The sequence below is a fragment of the Camarhynchus parvulus genome, chromosome 4, assembly GCF_901933205.1.
Source record: "Camarhynchus parvulus chromosome 4, STF_HiC, whole genome shotgun sequence".
NCBI lineage: Eukaryota > Metazoa > Chordata > Aves > Passeriformes > Thraupidae > Camarhynchus > Camarhynchus parvulus.
This window is the reverse complement of record NC_044574.1, coordinates 31622384-31641516: the sequence shown is the minus strand read 5'-3', so window position 1 is coordinate 31641516 and position 19133 is coordinate 31622384. Positions and strand designations below refer to the sequence as shown.

The 19133-nt window shown below is 37.6% G+C and overlaps 1 protein-coding gene across 1 annotated transcript in view; it reads left to right on the top strand.

Moving 5' to 3' along the window:
- LOC115903682 (coagulation factor XI-like) overlaps positions 1–12725 on the top strand; it is a 42308-nt gene extending 29583 nt beyond the window's left edge. Inside the window, exons 14-15 of the mRNA XM_030948326.1 lie at positions 6841–6932; positions 12674–12725. Of these exons, the coding sequence (XP_030804186.1) occupies positions 6841–6932; positions 12674–12725 (144 nt within the window). The remainder of the gene's footprint in view (positions 1–6840; positions 6933–12673) is intronic.
- The last annotated feature ends 6408 nt before the right edge of the window (positions 12726–19133 follow it).

Genomic DNA, 19133 nt, shown 5'->3' with positions numbered 1-19133 from the left:
CTTAAGGTTAAGCAGATGTCTGAATGCTTGCTACATCCAGTCCAAGGGACATGAGCTACTTGCTGCTGATTTTTGGTGTAAAATCTACGATTGCTGCATGAAGAAAAAAAAGGGGATGATTTTTGCAACACCTTTCACTTCTCCAGCAGCTGAATTTTATTCAGTGCAAGTCACTTTTCACTGCAGGCTGATCCCAGGAGAATTTTTGGAACTGTGATTCTCATGCTCTCTATCCTGATTAAAAGGTGGCAAGGCCAACCAAAGTTTAAATCAAAACAGAATCTGATCAGTATTATTTATCCCAAAAGAGTAGAAGAAAAAGAGAAAAGGCTGGGAATAAGAAGAGGTAAATATAAAAAAGAAAAGAAAGTTGGGGATGGGTCTTGTACGTGCTTATTGGGGAAATAGGAAATCTTTTGTATTAGAAAAAAATCAGTAGAAAATACTATTTCTTTAAACCTTTTTTTCTTCTTTTTTAAATGAATTCTCAGTTTACTGTCTGTGTTTCTATGGATATAATCAATGAGAATTTTTGTTTTAAAGGTGAATAACAGATATTAATGTTACTGATGTTTTTCTTCTTTTCTGGAGAATTAAAAATGAGAACAACTCTAAGAATTTAGATATTAAATATACATAATTCCATGGTTCTGACCACAGAGAGGAAATTTTATCCTGTCTTCAAAGGAATACTTTTTATGTAGTAAAATACAGATGATGAAAAAAAAAAAAGCTTAATAGCCTTTCATTCTGGTGAATGAATAAGTGAGAGTATGTCCTGTAAGTCAAAGGATGACAATAGAGTACATCTGCTGTACTTCCTGTGTGGATGGAGACATTTTGGTCCTTGGTAGCACTGTATAGTTCATTTTCTCTTTGTTCTAGTATTAAATGCTAAAAATAAGCAACTGAATACTATGTAACTTTGGAATGGAAAACAGACAAAATGGACCAATTTCTTATGAGAGGAAATACATTCAGGTGTATTGCACTGGCTGAATGCTCAGTAAAACAGAGCTGGAATTACTGAATCAGATCTCTCTTTGATAGTGCAATGAAGGTCAGCAGCGTAATGATGGGAAATGCAGCTGATTATTCCCTTGTTTTTCACTTCTGGAACTTAGGGCTCTGTATCCTAGAAAGGCTGAAGGAAAAAGTAATTTGTAGAATGACTCATTGAAGAGTCACTTAGATGTTTCAAGTAAATGTCACATTCTGGTCTGTTCAGAGGTTTGCAAAATGAAAAGAAACCCTAAGAAACAGAAGATTGATTGTAAAGCCTCTGATGGTGCAAATGGAGGCAGTCCAATTCGTAAGAGCCTCCCTGCCCCTATCTTCAGTTGTAAATATTCACTACAAAATGAATCTTTTGAGCAGCTCAGTTTTCTCAGTGGAATATTATGGAGCCCAGGCTGTGTGTTGGTGTAAGGGCAGTATGTACGTGAAGCAGTCAGTTTTCTCCCACATGATTAGCACAGATCTTAATTACCACATTTTGTGTAAATCTGGCAGATGAGGAGGTTTAGTCCATTGTGTATGCATCTGAAAAATGTTGTTAGGTGGTCAATGTTTTCATTCGAGTTCTATTTTCCATGTTATTTTACATATTTTCACAGTGTTTTGCCTTTCAGATGTTGTAAGAAGAGATATGATACATTGTGGGTGTCACTACAGTTGTAACTCAAAATGGTGATGATTCCTAATAGAGGTAGTTTAAAGTATGCACCACTTACCTACTTACTGTGATTTTTAATAATTATTGAAAAACTTAATTGATTTTCAGTGAGCACATTCTTCCTGCTTTCTAAGTACCTCCGTGTTTGTACAATATATTTTGAGGTATGCCTACATCTAGATGTATATAAATAAATACATGTATTCATTTCTTTAAATGTACATGTTGTCTTTTATTTTATCCAGGAGTTCAATAGATAATTCTCTACGTGGAATTCTCTACATTTTTCCCCTCAAACAGATCAAAAGAGGATACACTTAGGTACAAGTGACCCCGCAGCACCTACAAGGAGATGAGATGCATTAATCCTTTCAGGAAATATCATGGAGAATGCAATTAATGTGGCAGCAAAGCATAATTTTTTAATTGTTTCATTGATGTCACAGCTAAAATTTAACATAGCTTTGGTTTTCTAATTTAGAGCTGGCTTGTTACAAAAGTATGAGTTGTATGAAGGAGATATGTCAGCTGACCTTAGTCTCATTCTAGTAAAAAATGCAATATTGATTCAGTAAAAAAGTGATAATTAAATACATATAAATACACAAGTTAATTCTACTCCAGATTTCATTGCCTCAATTATGCTAGAAAGAAGTTAAAGTGAACATGTGAATTTTGAGAAACCTATCACACATTTGCCTAAGAGACAGGTATTTACATGTGATGTCTCCATTTGATACACTTTCTTGAGCAAAGACTAGGATCTGGATTTTTAGCTGAAGAAAACAGAAATCTGATACTGAGAATTTATTCCTATTTAAAGTGACTTGGTTGGCTCATGCCCTGAAGAGTGATGTTTTGTATTAGATAACAATAATTGGTTTTAACAGGTCAGTTTTTAAAAATTTTTGTGCCAGACAAAACCCTTCACCAGATCAAAGTCTGACAGCAGATCTTAAAACAAAGTATGAGCAAAATAACTTTTATGCTTTGAAAATCTATTCTACAGGATTCAAGGAAATTATTTTCTTCTCTTAGATGTAATTGCTCATACCTCTTGTCATAGAGAAATTGGCCCAACCATTAGGAATGTAAGTCACAGGTTGGGAGTTTCACTGTGGTATCATTCACCCTATGCCATTGATTACAGCATTCAGCTTTTACATTCAGATGTCTTCAAGAAACAGGTATGTGTTTTGAGAAATTGATGATGTTGGATGTATTTTGCTAACAAAAATGCAGAAGAGTGAGAATGGCAGCTGGGTAGGAGGTTGTTACCTCTGAAATAACTTGCAAATTTCTTCAGGTTTTTGATCTATAGAAAGGGCTCCTCTTTAGAGCAGAAGTAATTTCAAATGTATTAGCAACAGAGATTCAAAATGAGCAGTACCAAGATTCTAACCTGTGAATTCAAAGCACAAGTATATTTATTTGCAAGTTCTGGTCCTGGATGAAACAAAAATAAATACAAAAATAATGACAAGATTTTTTAAACTTACAATACACGTTTTCATCAATATGTAAATGTAAAATGCATAAACCCAAGGGTTTTGGAGAGAACTTTTGGACCTAAGAAGCAGAGCTGTTTATTTTCTGTTAAGAGTCAAGAAACAAACTCCTTCCAGTCCTCCCTGTCTTTGCTCTAAGAAGCTTGAGAGTTTATCAGAACACTGAAATATGATTTTTATTTTTAGTTTTCAGCGTACATACATACAAGAGATGTATTCATAATTAACAGCAGTAATATTCAATATGACTTACAGATGTGTAGCATTGTTTTTGACTTGTATTGTTGCAACCGTTTGTCTTAGACTGCAAATATTATGTACAGATCAGTATAATACATTTTTTATGCTTTAGTGCTCCAGATATGAAGCTGAAATTGTAGCTGTTTTCTCCCCTTCCCATCCCATTCTCCATTGCTTCTTCTCCTCATTCCTCTGAAAAGAAAGATGAAGCAGAAACCTGGGTTTGTGATATTTCAGTCAGAATGTTTATATGGTACCATCATATGTCTTGTCACCAGAATTAGATGTCAAACCTGCAATGAACTACAGAATTTCACTCTTTTAACTTAGCTGTTGTTTGGAATAGGCACTGTGGTTGGTGTTTGTCCATCTCTGTTCATGTCCTAACTGCCACTAGTCCTCACCCTCACTGTTTCCTGAAATAGGCATGCATTTGTACCCCAGTTAATTTTCCACAGTCTTAAAAGCTATGGGAAAAGCAAGGGTTGTTTACCATGTTACTATTACTACATTCTAGTAATCCTTACCCAGGTGCTTTAAAGTTCTTAAGGGCATTTTTCTGTGACAGAAATTAAAACATACCATCTGGTAGGGCTGTGAAGAATGTTGGCAAGAACCCTTCAGCAGTTTGACATTTGAAGACATTATTTTCTTTTAGTCATATGCAGGTTATGAATTTTCACAGCACTTACAATTAGAAAATTGTAGTTCGTCATAATAATTTCAACAATGATTAATATATAGTTCTAGAATTATATTGCAAAATATATTTGAAGGCTTACTTAGACCACAAAAAATAGCTTTTTTTAATGGAAAACACATTGAAAGTAGTTTTAATTCAGAACTGTAGAAATAAAACAGTGGACTGATGATGTATTTGATACATAAGAAAGAATGATGCAAAGTTGGGCTGCAAGTAAATCTAAGGAAAGGGTCAGTCTAAAAGTCAGTTATGACCTTCTGTTGAAAAGTAATTTGATATTTTCTAGGGGAATGTGAAACAAATTCTCTGGTGCTTTTAAGAAAGAAAAAGCAAAATTATTTCTGAGATGCTGTTGGGCTTTTAGAAAGTTTAAGATACTTGCACACTATGCAACTCCTGAATTAATTTTTTTTCCAAAAGAACAAGTACAACATGCAAGATGAAATATCAATTAATTTTTTTACCTCCTGCATATTTTTAGCAATGCAAGTCACTCTTGAGGAAAAAAATCCTCAACTGTAATGGCACATCATCCACAGACTCTGAATGAGCAGAGTATAATGAATGAGTAATTATGAGGGCTCACTACTGTAGAGGGAAGTTCTGCAAACCAAAATATCAAAAATTATCCTCTCATATTTGCAGATTTCTAATTAATAAATGAAAGCCATAAGTGAAATATTTCTCTAGCACAAAAAGCCCTCTGCAGCTCTTGGTAGACAGGAGAAAAACAGAAGTCATGATTTCAAATTTATTTGAAGCCTGCCCACTGTGGGCAGTGGGATAACATTTGTAGCTCCATCTGTCTTGAAGCTGTTCTAACTATCTGCAGAAAACCTGGGGTACATGAAAGGCTCTGCCACTGAGGGTCTTTGAAACCCAAACAGGCTTGGTGATGACCGTGTTACTGGCGCAGCAAGGAAACACACACAGAAGGAACACTTGAGTGCACCTGCAGATTCCAAAGAGAACATGGATTTACAGCACTGCTTAAGAAAACCACCAAGTGAGATCATTGCAAAGCTAAGAAAATTTTATGGGGAGATTTGACAAAACAGATCATGTACCTTGTAGCTGAGGATACCTAGAACAGAGATCCAAGAGTCACGATCCTTCCCCTTCAATCTAAATTGCTAGCAATTAATCTACTTTATTCTGAATCAATTTCTTTTTCTAAAATTTAATATCTAATGACTTTAAATGCTATTAAGTAATTTTTCTGCATTAATTGAACTGCAGAAGGAGATATGAGAAAGTTTCCATTGTCATCCAAATATATCCTCTTTACTATTGTACCAAGGAAGGGCAAGGAACAAGTGCTCTATTTCTTTTTGGTTCATCTGAATTGCTGTTATTATGGTTAGATATCTTCTACCCAGTGCCAGATATTTTTGTGTTTACACCGTGATATTTTTGATTGTTTCTGAAGAGCATGTTTGGCATTATTTACATTGTGACATCTAGTTTGACTCTTCAGACCTCATTTATAAACGGCAAGATTGTCTCTACAGTCCCAGGAAAATTTTATACTTGAAAGTACGCGGATATTTTTTCTTTTGGCCATCTGTCTACATCTGCTTACTCAAGTCAGTGCAGCCAAGGTCATCTTACATTTCTTGTCTAAGGCTGTCAAACTTATTTTCAGCCTTGTCAAGTTCAGCCTTTGCTTTTTATCTTTGTCCTAAGGGGACATTTAGTGTAAGTGTGGTTCCGTTGGCATTTCTTTTTCAGTCCCCTTTTTGACATATTGCTTTTTGTGCCATTTATTGACTGTGACCATTCCTGGTTTATTTTAAAACAAATTATTTTCTTTGTCTTCTTCGTTGTGCTCCTTACAACCTCCAATGCAACCTTAAGCCCCTTTCAGGAAAGCAAATAGTTACAGTATTTGGTTTGCTGTTATTGTTTCATATGAACTGAACTCAGAAATCTGATCAGAGTAACTTGAAAAGCAAATTGCATACCTCTGGCTCAGAAGGTGGGAGCAGTACTCAAATATCTCTGAATGCTTGTTTTATCTCTGATTATTCTTGTATTTTTAAAGGCCAATAAAAAGTCACTAAGAAAAAAATTCTGTGCTCTTAAGCATCATAGTTAGGGTATTTAAAAATGCTCTATGAAAATGAGTTTGTGCATCATGATGTAAACATGTATAATTTGTCTGCTTCACCACTGTCATGCTTGTATTGTGCTATTTGTGCTGGTTGCCTACACACAAACTAATCAAAGCTTATCTATAGCACTGTGGAAGCGACTTACTGCAATTTTTTTCTCTGAATATCTAGATTCAAAACAAGGTGCCACGTAGAACTACAATGATTAGCACACAGACTTCTGCAGTACTTGCCTGCTTCTTGGGTAATGCTTAAGGAAACATGCAGGTTGTAGTAGGCCATGCAACAAGTAACTAAGCAGAAAGGTTTTTTTTCTCCTTGCTGTGGGGAATTTTTCAGGAACATCTTCCAGGATGCTATTTTACCCTGAAACTTTCAAATGGTGCATTCAACTAAAAAGTACGTAGCATTTTGTACAGCTTATTAACCCCCTTGTTATAGATTTCAATAAAGAGTTTTGCACTTGTTGACACAGAGCGAATTGTGCATATTGCTCCATCTTTCTTTTTCACTTTGTTTTCATAATATAATATTCTGGAACTTCTTCACTGGCCTTGAAAATATTGTTTTTCACTGAAGTGGTTTTGCTTTCTCCTCCAGGGAGCTTTTGTCACTACCTCAACAGACCATTCAAGAGGTGAAAATATGGAGCTGTTTCAGCTGCTCTGTCTTTCGTTTGCACTGCCAGCAAGGTCAGATACTACTTACTGCTGATGCTGTTCCTACGCAAGACCATGAAATGGAGGAGGGACACCCAGGCAGCAGAGTTTTAGGGATTTGAAGGCACAGATTGTGCACCAAAGGGCTTTGTCCCTGTTTCGTCACCCTAGGTAGTCCAACCCAACGTGTCTGTGCTCCAGGGCACCTGCCATCCCATCCTACCCCACTCTCTCATGGGAATACTTCGATTTCCTACAGCATTGGGAGACTGCCTAAGTGAAGGATGAAGAGCAGAGATGTACTGAGAAGGGTGCAAGGCAAGACAGTTACACTGTTCCTAAAGGCAAACAAAAGGCATGCAATGGATTGATCATGTGAACAGCTTGCAAATCCCCGAAGAGCAGAAGAGTGAAGGAAGGCCTGAAACGGATGAGTTTGAAATGAGCCTGGATTTTGCTCATGGAGCCACTGGGGAGCCATCTCCTGGAGCTGGGCAGCCCCATGAGGCAGATATACAGCTGCAGCACTTTGCTCAGCTGTGCCTCTCCTATGCCTCTCTTCCCCCTCTTAGGCTGTCAGAGCAGAGATGGAAAGGCTGTGTGTACAGCCTGGAGTACTCTTGTGAGGGTTGGCTTTGTGCCCTTAGAAACTGGCACCAAGGTGGGCTGGTGTGTTGGTGCTCTTGGAGACAATAGCCTCATGCCTAATTCCTTCTTTGCTTGACAGGAGTGATCTCTTGTGTCTCACTTTCCTGAAATGGTATTTTGAATGTTTGTGATCAAAGAACCAGGAGGAAGAAAGTAGCCTATGTGCTTGAGACATTCAGATTGAAGAAGTCAGGGAAATTCCTGATGGGAAGGGTGACAGAAAATTGCCTGGGACAGGGTGTGCTTCCGCATTTTGCATCAGTGAAGAGCTTGAAGGTAACTGATCAGCTGTCCAGGCAGCAGAGCCTCAAGTTGGGGATTGCTATCTCTCAGGAAAATACCCTGAAAACTGAAATTCTGGATCAGATTCATATTCCTTTTCCAAATGGCTTTTTGATATTCTTTTTGGTGTAAAGGAAAACCTCCTTTACTTGAAAAATCTGTGGGGATTTGCTTATTTTTCTAAGAGGAGGTTTGAGGTGGATTAGAGATTCTGCCCAAGGCCAGGTGTTCCTTTGTACTTGTTGGTCTTTTTTTAACTCCCAGGGCTGCAGAATCTCCTGGCTGCTGTTCCTGCTGTTCTAGGACACAAAGAGCACCCCAAGTTGACTTTTTTTTTTTTCTTTTTGTGAATTGGTGGCTGCTGTAGGATGTGAGATTTGCAGTTCTTTTGATTGTCTTGATTGTCTCCTGAGCAACAGTCTCAGTCCCCTGGGACTTGTGCTGTAGGAAAGACTGGATTTTTATATCAAGGTGTAGTATATGGTAGAGATAATTCATGCTCTTAATATATAAAATATTGTAAGATCCAAGCTATGTCTTTTGACCACCCCATCTGGGAGCAGAGTCTTATTCAACTAGTTCCCGGACAATGTTAATACCGGGTCTTTTAACGTAAGAATGGAACCTTCCTGAGCGATGATCACTGACTTCCCTGGAATGCCAGGACCTCTCAAGAGTGATCTGCACCTCGAAGATTGCATCTACTATGGTGATCACCGGCGCCACCCTGTTACATGTGAATGCCGACTTCTCCGGAGTGCTCTGACAACACCTAGACACCTGGACTGGACTTTCATCTAACCCTGCACATGTATGGCCCCGGTTCTGCATGTGAAGGGACACAAAGGAACATTTGGTCATCTCTGCCTCAGGCGGAATATACTGTATAAGAAGTCGCTGTGCAAAGCAGCCGGTGTGAACAGGGGAAACTGACATTCGGGTGTCAGGTCCGTGTGTTCACCCAGTGCTGATCCTGGGGTCGACGCTGCCCTTGGCTGTGGTGGTTTTTTTTTCTGATCGAATTTCTGTTTCGCTGACAATCTAATAAATCATGGCTAAATTTTTTTAGAAATTTGGCCCTCGATTTGATCATTTATAACAAAGGCATGTAAGTTTTGTAACTAATTTTGTGGAGAGACTGTTCCTTAGGCCTGCAGGTAATTAGCACTATTTTTTCTCTCTGCTTCAAAGCAGGATAGCCGAGTCCAATTTGGGTGTTGGTAAGAACCACCAGATCTGCTTTTCTTTGAACCGTGCCCAAGCATTTTCACGGGCTAAAATTATTCCAAAGAGTATGTTAACAATTAAATAATGTGGGCAATTGTAGCCAAATTGTCCTGATGCTGTTTAATATATTAGTGCAAAATACTGCTATCAGTGTGACTTTGTATTTGAGCTACTAAACTGGTATTTATTGCTCCTGCTTAGGTCCTCTGTATTGTGAAGAACATCATGGCTTTTGGGAAAAAACCCAACAGGACAGCTTCTAGGTAAATTGAGATAAAAATATTTTCAAATTTTATGCCTTGGTATAAAGAATAGGCAGACATTACCTTAGAAGAGCTGGAAGAACATCTGTTGTTTCAAGAGGGGTTTCTGAAACTGCAAGAAGAGTTTAAAGGCCAGGGGAGCAAGGCAAACGGAATTTAAAACTTGGTGCACTTTTGTTAATGCAAAAATGGACTTCTTGGTTATGTGCCTTTAAATGCAGTTACTTTAAAATTAATTAAACTATGGAATATTTAAGATATTTTCACCTAGTTAATACTATAATTTAGTTGAGTTTTTAGCTTAATTACTTAAGCTGTATCTGTGTACACTCACCGATCAAAAGCTAATGATCTCTTTCATAAGGTAGAACATTTTGGGGCTCACTAGCTTGTGGTTAAACACCTCTATCATTTTAGCAGAGAAAGTCTCTAAAAGTCAGAAGGCCATGGAATAGCACATCAACAAAACTAAATGGAAATTGTAGCAACTTGCTCCAGAAATTCAGTGGTGACTGTCAACTTGCATAAAGCTGTTAAAACTCTGTCCTCTTGGTAATTTCCTTTTTTAACTAAAGAATGCATGCAGGCACTGCTAATTCATTCTGAAATTGTTCTCTGCTTGCTGAACTGAAATGGGATCCAAAGCTGGGGAATTGTATCTAAAACACATCCTTGTTTTTGTTGTGAATTCTATGGTGTCTGCAGCACAGCTTGAATATTGCTTTAAATTAACCAGGTGGCATTGCTGGATTTATTTAAATGATAAACAAACTAAGACATTCTTCTTGTTAATGTCACATCCACTGGATATGTTGATTATAATAATAATTTTACTTCACAATTTTAAAGAACTTCCTTTCCTTCTATTTATATATAACATCCAAAAATTGATCTAGAGGGTAAAATTGCATAGTCTAATTCTTGCTTGTTTCTGTGGAGACTTAACTGATTTTTCATGTATGCTTTGGAAAGCACTGAGCCCACCTGTGGCATTTAGATTACTTGATGAATGTAGTGCTAATGAGTGAAACATTATTCACTTATGCTTCTGCCAGACAGAGTCTCAAATCTTCAAAATTTGGAGTAATTTCTGTCAGAGCTGATAACAACCTTCTTCTGTTGATCTGCTACTTTTGCCATCCTTTACACATCTGTATGTTTCTCAGGTATGTGAAAAGCAATCTCAAAAATAAGAGGGCATAGATCATCCATGAGCAGAATTTGCAGCTGTCTTCAAACCATGTTCCTGGAGCAGATGGAACAAGAACCAAATTCTTAGATGGTGATTTATTTAATGCCTTTGTCAAAGGGGAAATTTTGGAACCTGGGCAATTTTTTTTTAAGGAAATCCTGACATTTATAGATACAAGTGAGATGAGTTTTCAGACATCTTTCAATATAATTAAGAATTGAACACATAGTTCATCATTCAGAGATATCCTGAGTATTTATCATTCTCCCTGAAATTGCTGTTTTTCCCAACAGCCATTTCCACCACAATTGCATCCTGGTAGTGTATTTTTTATTTTCAGTACGTAATGAAATGTGTAAATAACCCAAATCTACAGTGACAAATAAAAGTCACTTCTTGGAGATGCTTATGATCAAGTCAGATACCTTTCCTCTTTTCAAAAATATTACTTAGGAGACTTGTAAGAAATAGACTTTCATTAGAGGAGTGGGAAATGTGCCCCTTCTGCAAGTGTATGAACAACTGGTTTAGAACATTTATTGGTTTGATTTTTCCATATTGTCATCAAATTCTTTCTTCCTTCCCATTTCGTTCTGCAATTCTGAAAGATCTGCCAATAATGCCCTAGTCATTACCTTTAAACTTGTAGTGAGAGCCTGCCAAATTGGTGGGCCTTCAGAAACCTCTCATTATGTGTTTGCCTTGAGAAGGAAGGTGTTTTCACACTGCTCTCTCATCCGTGATTGTCCCATATTTGTTGAATCTCCCTGGAGACTCAGGCAGTCATTTTGTAGTTGTACAAAGTTGACAGTTGACCTTTCTTTCTTAACTGCGAAAAAGAAATTCATTATTCCGCAGGAGATAAGTATGCATGTACAGATCCACATGTTCAAGGTGTTATGTCACTCACATATTTCTACTTGTTCAAGGTTCAGAACTTTGCTGTTATTTTGAGCAGTTTATTTCCAGGAGTTCAAGCCAAAATGGTACAAGACCTGGTTGTTGCTGTGCATGACATGTTTTCATATATCTGGAAAAATGTGTTTAAGGAGGTTGCACTAGATGATCAAGATGCAAGATTATGTCAAAAGGAAACTGCAGTAATTTCCCTCACCCCTGTGCCACTGACAGAGAGGGGTAGAGATGTTTGGCCTGGGAAGAAGGAAGAGGTAGGGGGAAGAGTTGTTAGGATTTGGGTTTGTTTACAAATATTCTACTCTGATTTGATTGGTAATAAAGTCTGGTTTTCCCATGACCATCATCAATGTGTAATCCCTCCCTGCCCTTATACCAACCCATGAACCTTTTGTTATATTTTCTCTTCCTGCCCAGATGAGGAGGGGACTGACCAAACAGCTTTGGTGGGCACCTGCATGCCTCTTTGAAATTTCTTTTAGCAGAGGTTTGTTCAGAGCACTGTAATGGCTCAAAGAGATAACAGTGAAACCAATAATTTGCTTTCTTCTCTCCAAAATGTGGGTTACAGGGATTAAGAATCCTTCAAGGGATGCCATAAATAATTGGTTAATATACATAAACTGCTCCTCACTCAGTGCTTGCATGAATACTTTGCACTGTGAAATGATATCTTGGTTTTCTAGTACTGAGAACAGAACTTATTGAAACATATCTAGTTATAGTCCAAAAATGGCACAGACAACTTGCAATGGCAAAGTTGTAGAATTAAATAATTCATTATCAAGGGGTTACCAAAGCATCTGGACATAAAGTATTTGACACTGGAAAAACTGAATAATAGTCTAAAACTAGAATTTTTCCAGGTAAGTTGATAGTTTATATATTAACATGATGCTCTGAGTGTTGATATTATTGACATGTTACACACGCACACAGGGCTATTACCTGTTGCCTTGGTAACCATAGGTATTACCCTGGTAACGTAGCAACATAAGTGAACATGCATGGCTTTGAAGAATCTAAAGCAAACATTTAAGTAAGTGGAGGGAGTCAAGTCTGAAGGAAACAAATTTTTTTTTTTTGTGCATCAACAAGAACTGAATATTGTACCTTCAGGAACCGTTTCAGAAAGAATAGATTTTTTTTCTCTATGTTAAGGCCCTCTATATTGACCTCATAGTTGGAATAGCAAATTTGAAATGCGGTTATTTTTGTCATTCATTGTTTTCCCCTCTTCCTTCTAGGATGAAAGTACATCATCAAAAGGTAAAATTTCCTGAATGCTTTCTAAAATAACAGTATGGAAAAATAATTGAAACATAATAGCCAAGCCATGTTTTGGGTAGTTTTGTCTGTGGTTTCTTGTTTCTAGTAGTCAAATTGCAGTAACAGCATTTTGAAAGAGAACTATATGAGAAGGGGGTAATCCATAGAAGGTTAACTTCACAAAGCCTTAGGTAAATTCAGTCAGTTTTAGGTACTGGTGATAAAATAGTAAGAAGAAAATAAATTGCTCCCTATGGAATATGAACCTGTATTTCTACAATGCTCTGCACTTGAGCTTTGTGGTTTGAGCAGCGCGTGACTTAGGTATGGACAGACTTCTGTGAGCTGTTTGTTACTTTAGAGACTTGGGACTAGAGCTGCGAAATCATCTCTGTTTAGGCCCACATAAATTCAATTTGGCAGATTCAGTATTACCCAAGCATGTGCTTAAAGCTAAGCTCATTCTTAAATGCTGACCAGAATGAATCCAGTCTGAACGTTAGAATAAAGGGATGTCACCTCATGAACCAAGGACAAAGACAACCAAGTCCTCTTTTCTGCAGTGCACTTGTTCTCACTGGTGTATGTCCTGTCCATGTGAGGCTGTTTAAATGAGAAAGATTGGAAGACTGCGAATAGCATGCAAAAGAGTAAGGAATGGTAAAATATCTGTACTACCCCTCTGCTTATGCAAATTTTTATTGCTCAGTATTTTAGTGATTTAATTTCTGTACACGTAAATCACACTGTGTTTCTTTTGTTCCTCATGAGATCACTGCTATGGAGATGTTCTTTATAAAACTTCAGCAAATTTCCATCTGTGTAAAATTACACATTCAAGTAGGTGTGAATTCCAAAGGAAATTACTTACTATTACTGCAGTCCCCTCTTGACACAATGTTCTCATTTAATTCTCTTCACTCTATTTTCATTCTTGATGCTGAGTGGGGTTATATGTGTGGTAGAGACAATATGTGAAACCTGTTATCTGGGTAGGTGTGAAAAGTATTTATGTAGCTGCATCCAGCTGCATCCAGATTTTACTTTACTAGGAAAAGACTGTATGTGACTTAAAAGCCCTCACTACATCTAGATTCACTATGTGATGATGTGTACCCATCTGAAAAAACTTTTCATACAAATTTTAATTCAGTGTTAGTACTCTGAATTATTAGCATTGTTTGTTCCATCTTTATTTCATACACATAAATATTTTGTCTCTGAGACATCACAGAAAGTTGTCAGCTTCTCTCTCTATATTAGGTTTGAGGTTGTTGTGATTTCTTGTGACTGGCTAAAATAGCCAGAGAAATAAAAGACAAGCAGTTTGTGATACACAGACGCTTTCTCACTGTATGCCCTATATTTATACATTAATGCCAACAATCAAACTTCACTCTTTGCTCATCCCCCTCCCCTGACCTCAGTTCACATGCCATGTGTTCTTGATGTGTACAATTCTCTACAGCTTTGTTGGCTGGGGGAATTTTCACCTTAGTGGAGGCAGAATCGGGAACATGCCAATGCTACAGTAAGTTCAAGTGCATCCACTCCCGAGAAGAGGGGGAAATTAGTTTCTGACCTTTGCAGAACACTTCAAAATCTCACATTGCTCAGTGACTTTTGCTTAAAAGTTCTCTTGTTTCAGGAATTGCCATTGCCAGAAATGTGAGCAAAGCTTGTTTGATAAGGAATCTCAGCCCAAATTATTTGGAAGATCCGATTGCCCATCCTGGCTTATAAAAGCTAATGATGACTTATCCTGTGGAAGAGGACCTGTGCAAACTTCACAAGAAGATGTGAAATGAGCTGTCTTTTAGAGATGTGTTGAAGTTTAAACTACTCAGAAACCTTTCTCTCACACCAAAGAGCATCAGTCAGGATGCTGGACTGAATATCTCATTTTTAGAAAAGGAAGTGATATGACGTAGCTGCATAAAACCAGCGGCAGCACCCATTACAAGATTACTCTAGTATCTTCCTGTATTGTAAAGAGATTAACAAGGAACAGAGGTAACAAGCTAGAGCAATGTGAATTTTGAGGGTTTTCCTGTCCTCAATATCCTTCAAGCTGTGTCTTCTGTCACCTTTTGAAATGATCGTGATTCCTCCATATACAACAGGGATTTCCAATATAACCCTTATGTAAAACTAAGTTTATTTTAGTTATATGATGAGACAACAGTCCCTACTAAATCACATAGGTCCAACCTGTCAAATGGCTTGGGTTGGAAGGGACCTTAAAGCTCATCTCATTCCAACTCTTCCACGGTCAGGAACACCTTCCACTAGACCAGATTGCTGAGAGCCCCATCCAACCTGGCCTTGAATACTTCTGGGCATGGGGCATCCACAACCTCCCTGGGCAACCTCTTTCAGTGCCCCATCACCCTCACAGTAAACAATTTCTTCCTGATATGTAAGATAAACTTACTCTCAGTTTGGAGCCATTCTCCCTTGTCCTGCTACTACATGTTTAGATGAGTTTTACTGCCAGAGTGGTATTCAACTAGAGGAAGGAAACAGAGTGGGAAATTTTCAAAAGGTGATAACTAGCACCTCTGAGCAGCAGCTGTAGCATCAGTGAATGATGAACAGTGGTGTCACGACTGTTAAGTTCATTAAATGGTATATGGTTTTATAAGATTTAAAAGAGGTGGGTTCAGTTCATCCTTTCTGTGTGACCTTGGACAAGCTGTTTATGCTGTTGCCTAGTAGAGAAAGTGAGACTTATCTGCATACCTCTTTCAATGCAATTATGAGGAGCTGTTTTCCAAAAAAGTTAGTTATTAAGGGCAGGTAGAGCTCTATGTGGAGTGAATTCTTTCTTTCAGCCAGTCTGGCTGTTTTTAGGCTTATCTCTTGATGTGCATATCCTGCAGTGCTGCATCCTGTAATCCCAATGCTCTGAATGGCTCGCCCTCATTTCGTCTGATATCTTTGGAGAAAAAACAGTTGCATCAGAATCACACTTAGATTTTCTTTCAGTAAAACAAGGGCATTCCAGGGCCTTTTCTAGGCCTATGAAGGCCATCAGCCTGGAGCTTCGTTCCCCTGGCTATATGGTCCACATGGGGGTTTTTTATACATTTTCTTAACACAATTTGCTTCTTTCTTGTTGTTTCCCAGCTGATGTTTGAAAGTTGCCCCAAGCCTCTCCCAGCTGTGTTGCCCCAGATGACTGTTCATTGCACACTGGTTCCCTGGGGCTCTCAGGTCTTAAAAACATATGGTTTCCCACCAGACTGAAATTGGTTGGGGAGTGGCCACTGGCCCTTGTACAGCTGCTACAAGAAGCCTCAGCCAGCTCAGACTGAGTCACAATGTTCTGGGTGCTTTCTCCTGCTGATGTCAAAGATCAAGTTTGCAGTCTACATGGTTCTGATGCCAACCTGGGACTGCTCCCGAGTTTCAGCTCTGATCAGAAACTTGAAAATGTTCTCAGCTGTTGTAGGTTGCCCATAGCCTCTCTGCTAACCTTTCCTCTGCTGCATAGCTCTGCTGCAGTGATAACAGCAGGCACATATGAAAACTAAGTGGATGTGTCTTGACTTACTTGCAATCAGTTAAAAGGCAAATGTTCAAAGACTCATATTTTTTAAATTGCATTTAGCTGATCGTTGCTAAAAATTCATAAGAGTCTATCTACCAAAGTCAGCTGTAACTAGCCATAATTTATCTGCTAGACATACTGGATCATTTCTGGTATACTGAATATTAAACATCAAGTGCTGGACTTTTCTTGCCAAACAGTGTTCTATCAAGGAACTTAGGGCCATTTAAGATGTTTTGGGTCCAATGGATATCACTATTATAATGTGTATCAACATCCGTACCTAAATAGATGACCCTGAATTAGTAAAATTGCTAGGAATTGGATTCTTTTACTGTATTATGTAGTGTATGATTTCTATAAATATTTTTTTTTGCTTTTGTAAGAGATATTGTGGATGCCAAAGTCTTTAAAATAGCAAAATTTATCTAAAAAATGATTGCAAGATGATTTGCTCTCTTTTTTTAGTCTGACACTCAGTTAACATACGGGAACAGTTCTCATCATTATTAAATTGACACTTTTTTTTCAAGTAATATTACATCTCAAATTTTTCATTTATTTCTGAAGAGCAGCCAAGAGAAATATGTTTAATATTGCAGTGTTGTACAGTAGAACTCCTAGCCTGTGCCCAGACAATCCACTGACTCATGCTCATGATGGCTGAAGCAGGTCAGATCCGAGGCTGCAATATATTAGAATCAGAATACTGTGATCTGTGTATGTCATTGAATTGCTGGGATCATAACCTGTGCATTTGCTACTCTTAACCTTAGACATTCCAAATGTCTAGGCACCATTTGAACTAATTTCCACAGAATAATTTCATTTTCACATGGGTCCCAGGATATGTGTGGCTCTTAGTCACATCCCAAAGCTGACACACAGCTGTTCTTCTCCCAGAAGTGAAAATATGTGATTTTGTACTTAGAAGGTACAAAGGATGTAATTAGCTTCAAGATAAGGAAAAGCTTCCAGATATGTTTTATATTAATATTATAAATGGAAAATAAAATTGAATGTAAAATAAACAGTGCTTCAGACACCTCATGGTAATCTACCACTATGAAATGCATAGTGTTAATAACATTTCATTATGAGAACAGTATTGGGCTTGACATTCTACTAACAGTGTTAGAAGGAGCTCCCTGGAAGGTGCCTAAAGGAAACAGGATCATGTCAATCTCTTTTAACTCCATTTAATAAAACAAAATTGTCTGGTGTTTCAGGCTCCAGAGATGCATCAATACAGATGCCACTACAGAATGAGCTGTCACTGATTATCACTGCTTTTAATCTATTTTGTTAATTAAATCATTAGTTATTTTCATGTCAGCTAAGACAGAACTATGGCAACCTTTATTATTTGACATTGATCAAGTGAGTGTTCATGCTCCAGAAATCGATGAGTAATGAGGTGTCTTAAAAATCCTGGGCAGCACTTAAAAGAAACAAGGTATATCGAATTCTTAATAGGCACTTGTAATGCCTGGGCAAAAAAAAGAAAAGGAAGTAAAATGTACAGAGAAGTTTAGAATAAGTTGTCATTTCCCACTGTACTTTATATTCTTTGCTATAAATATTCATGTATTCAAATATTACACTAGGAATTCTTAAGCCCAAATGTACCATGAGTTGTGAATCCATCAGTCTGAACAACTATTCACTCCCTATTAGAGCAAATTAGTAAAAGAGCTCGTGCCTGAGGAGCTGGAGCAGCAAACTGGTTACATGTCTTTACTACCAGCTGTTCTTCTGAAAAATAGAATAAATTATCTCCAAAGTAACATCACTTACGAAGATTATTGCTTCTTAGTACATGTCAACTGTGTATGATGACCTCTACAGATGTACTGCTCTCTCAGTAGGTAGTTTTTTATGTGCCATTGACATTTAATCTATTTCATGGCATGCTCTGAATTTCCATTTCCTAGGAAAAAGAAAAGCCTTTTCTTTGTGTCTGCTTAACTTCATTTGGCCAAAAAACCCCAGCCAACCAGGCAAACAAAAACCCTCTGGTATCTTCACTACAAGAGTCAAACTAGTGTCCCAATCTCAGAATTACATGATTAGTTTTGTGGCCTGAGGTAAAAACTGACCCACACAAATATTGAAGTGTATTCGTGTTATTTATAGGCAACTCTTTCAAATACCAAGTGAAAAAGCTTTAGTTTTCAAAATATTTCAAATTACTTGTGTAATTTTATTTTCATTCTAACCAAGCATCATAGCATTAACAAATTAGTAGGCTTTTTCATTTATTTTCAGATCAAACTGTCAATTTCTTTAATTTTCTCAATTCATTGACTGATACCTCTGGACAGTAAAATGGCACAAAATTATGATTATCTGTTTATGGGATGATATTAACAATGCTGTTCACATTCGTGGGTCTCTAATTATTAGCTCAATTGAGGCAAAGCAGAAAAATATCACCTTGTTTGACAGTTTACTCTCTCTTGTCTGTGAATTCATTCGTAGGACCATAGAAACATAACATCATTTAGGTAGGAAAAGACATTAAGCTCATTGATTTGAGGCAAGTCCACCAGTAAATCAAGGACTTAAGGTTTCACATCTACACGTGCTGGAAAAAGTAGAAGTCTAGCATGTGAATTTTGGAAGAGCAAATATAATTTATATTCTAAATGGGAGTTATGCCTCTTTATTTAATGAAGGTTCCTAATAGAGGATTAGGGATCTCTTGCTGCAGAGTTAAATGCATCTTCAAACTTTTCTTAGGTAATATACCCAAGGCTTCTGCAGCCTGGAACACAGGTAAGATAATTCATGTGCTGAGGAACCAGAGAAAGCTGGAGATGTTTCCAGTGTTTTGATTTCCCACTTTGTCACTAACTACTCAAATTTGTATTTCTGCATGTTAG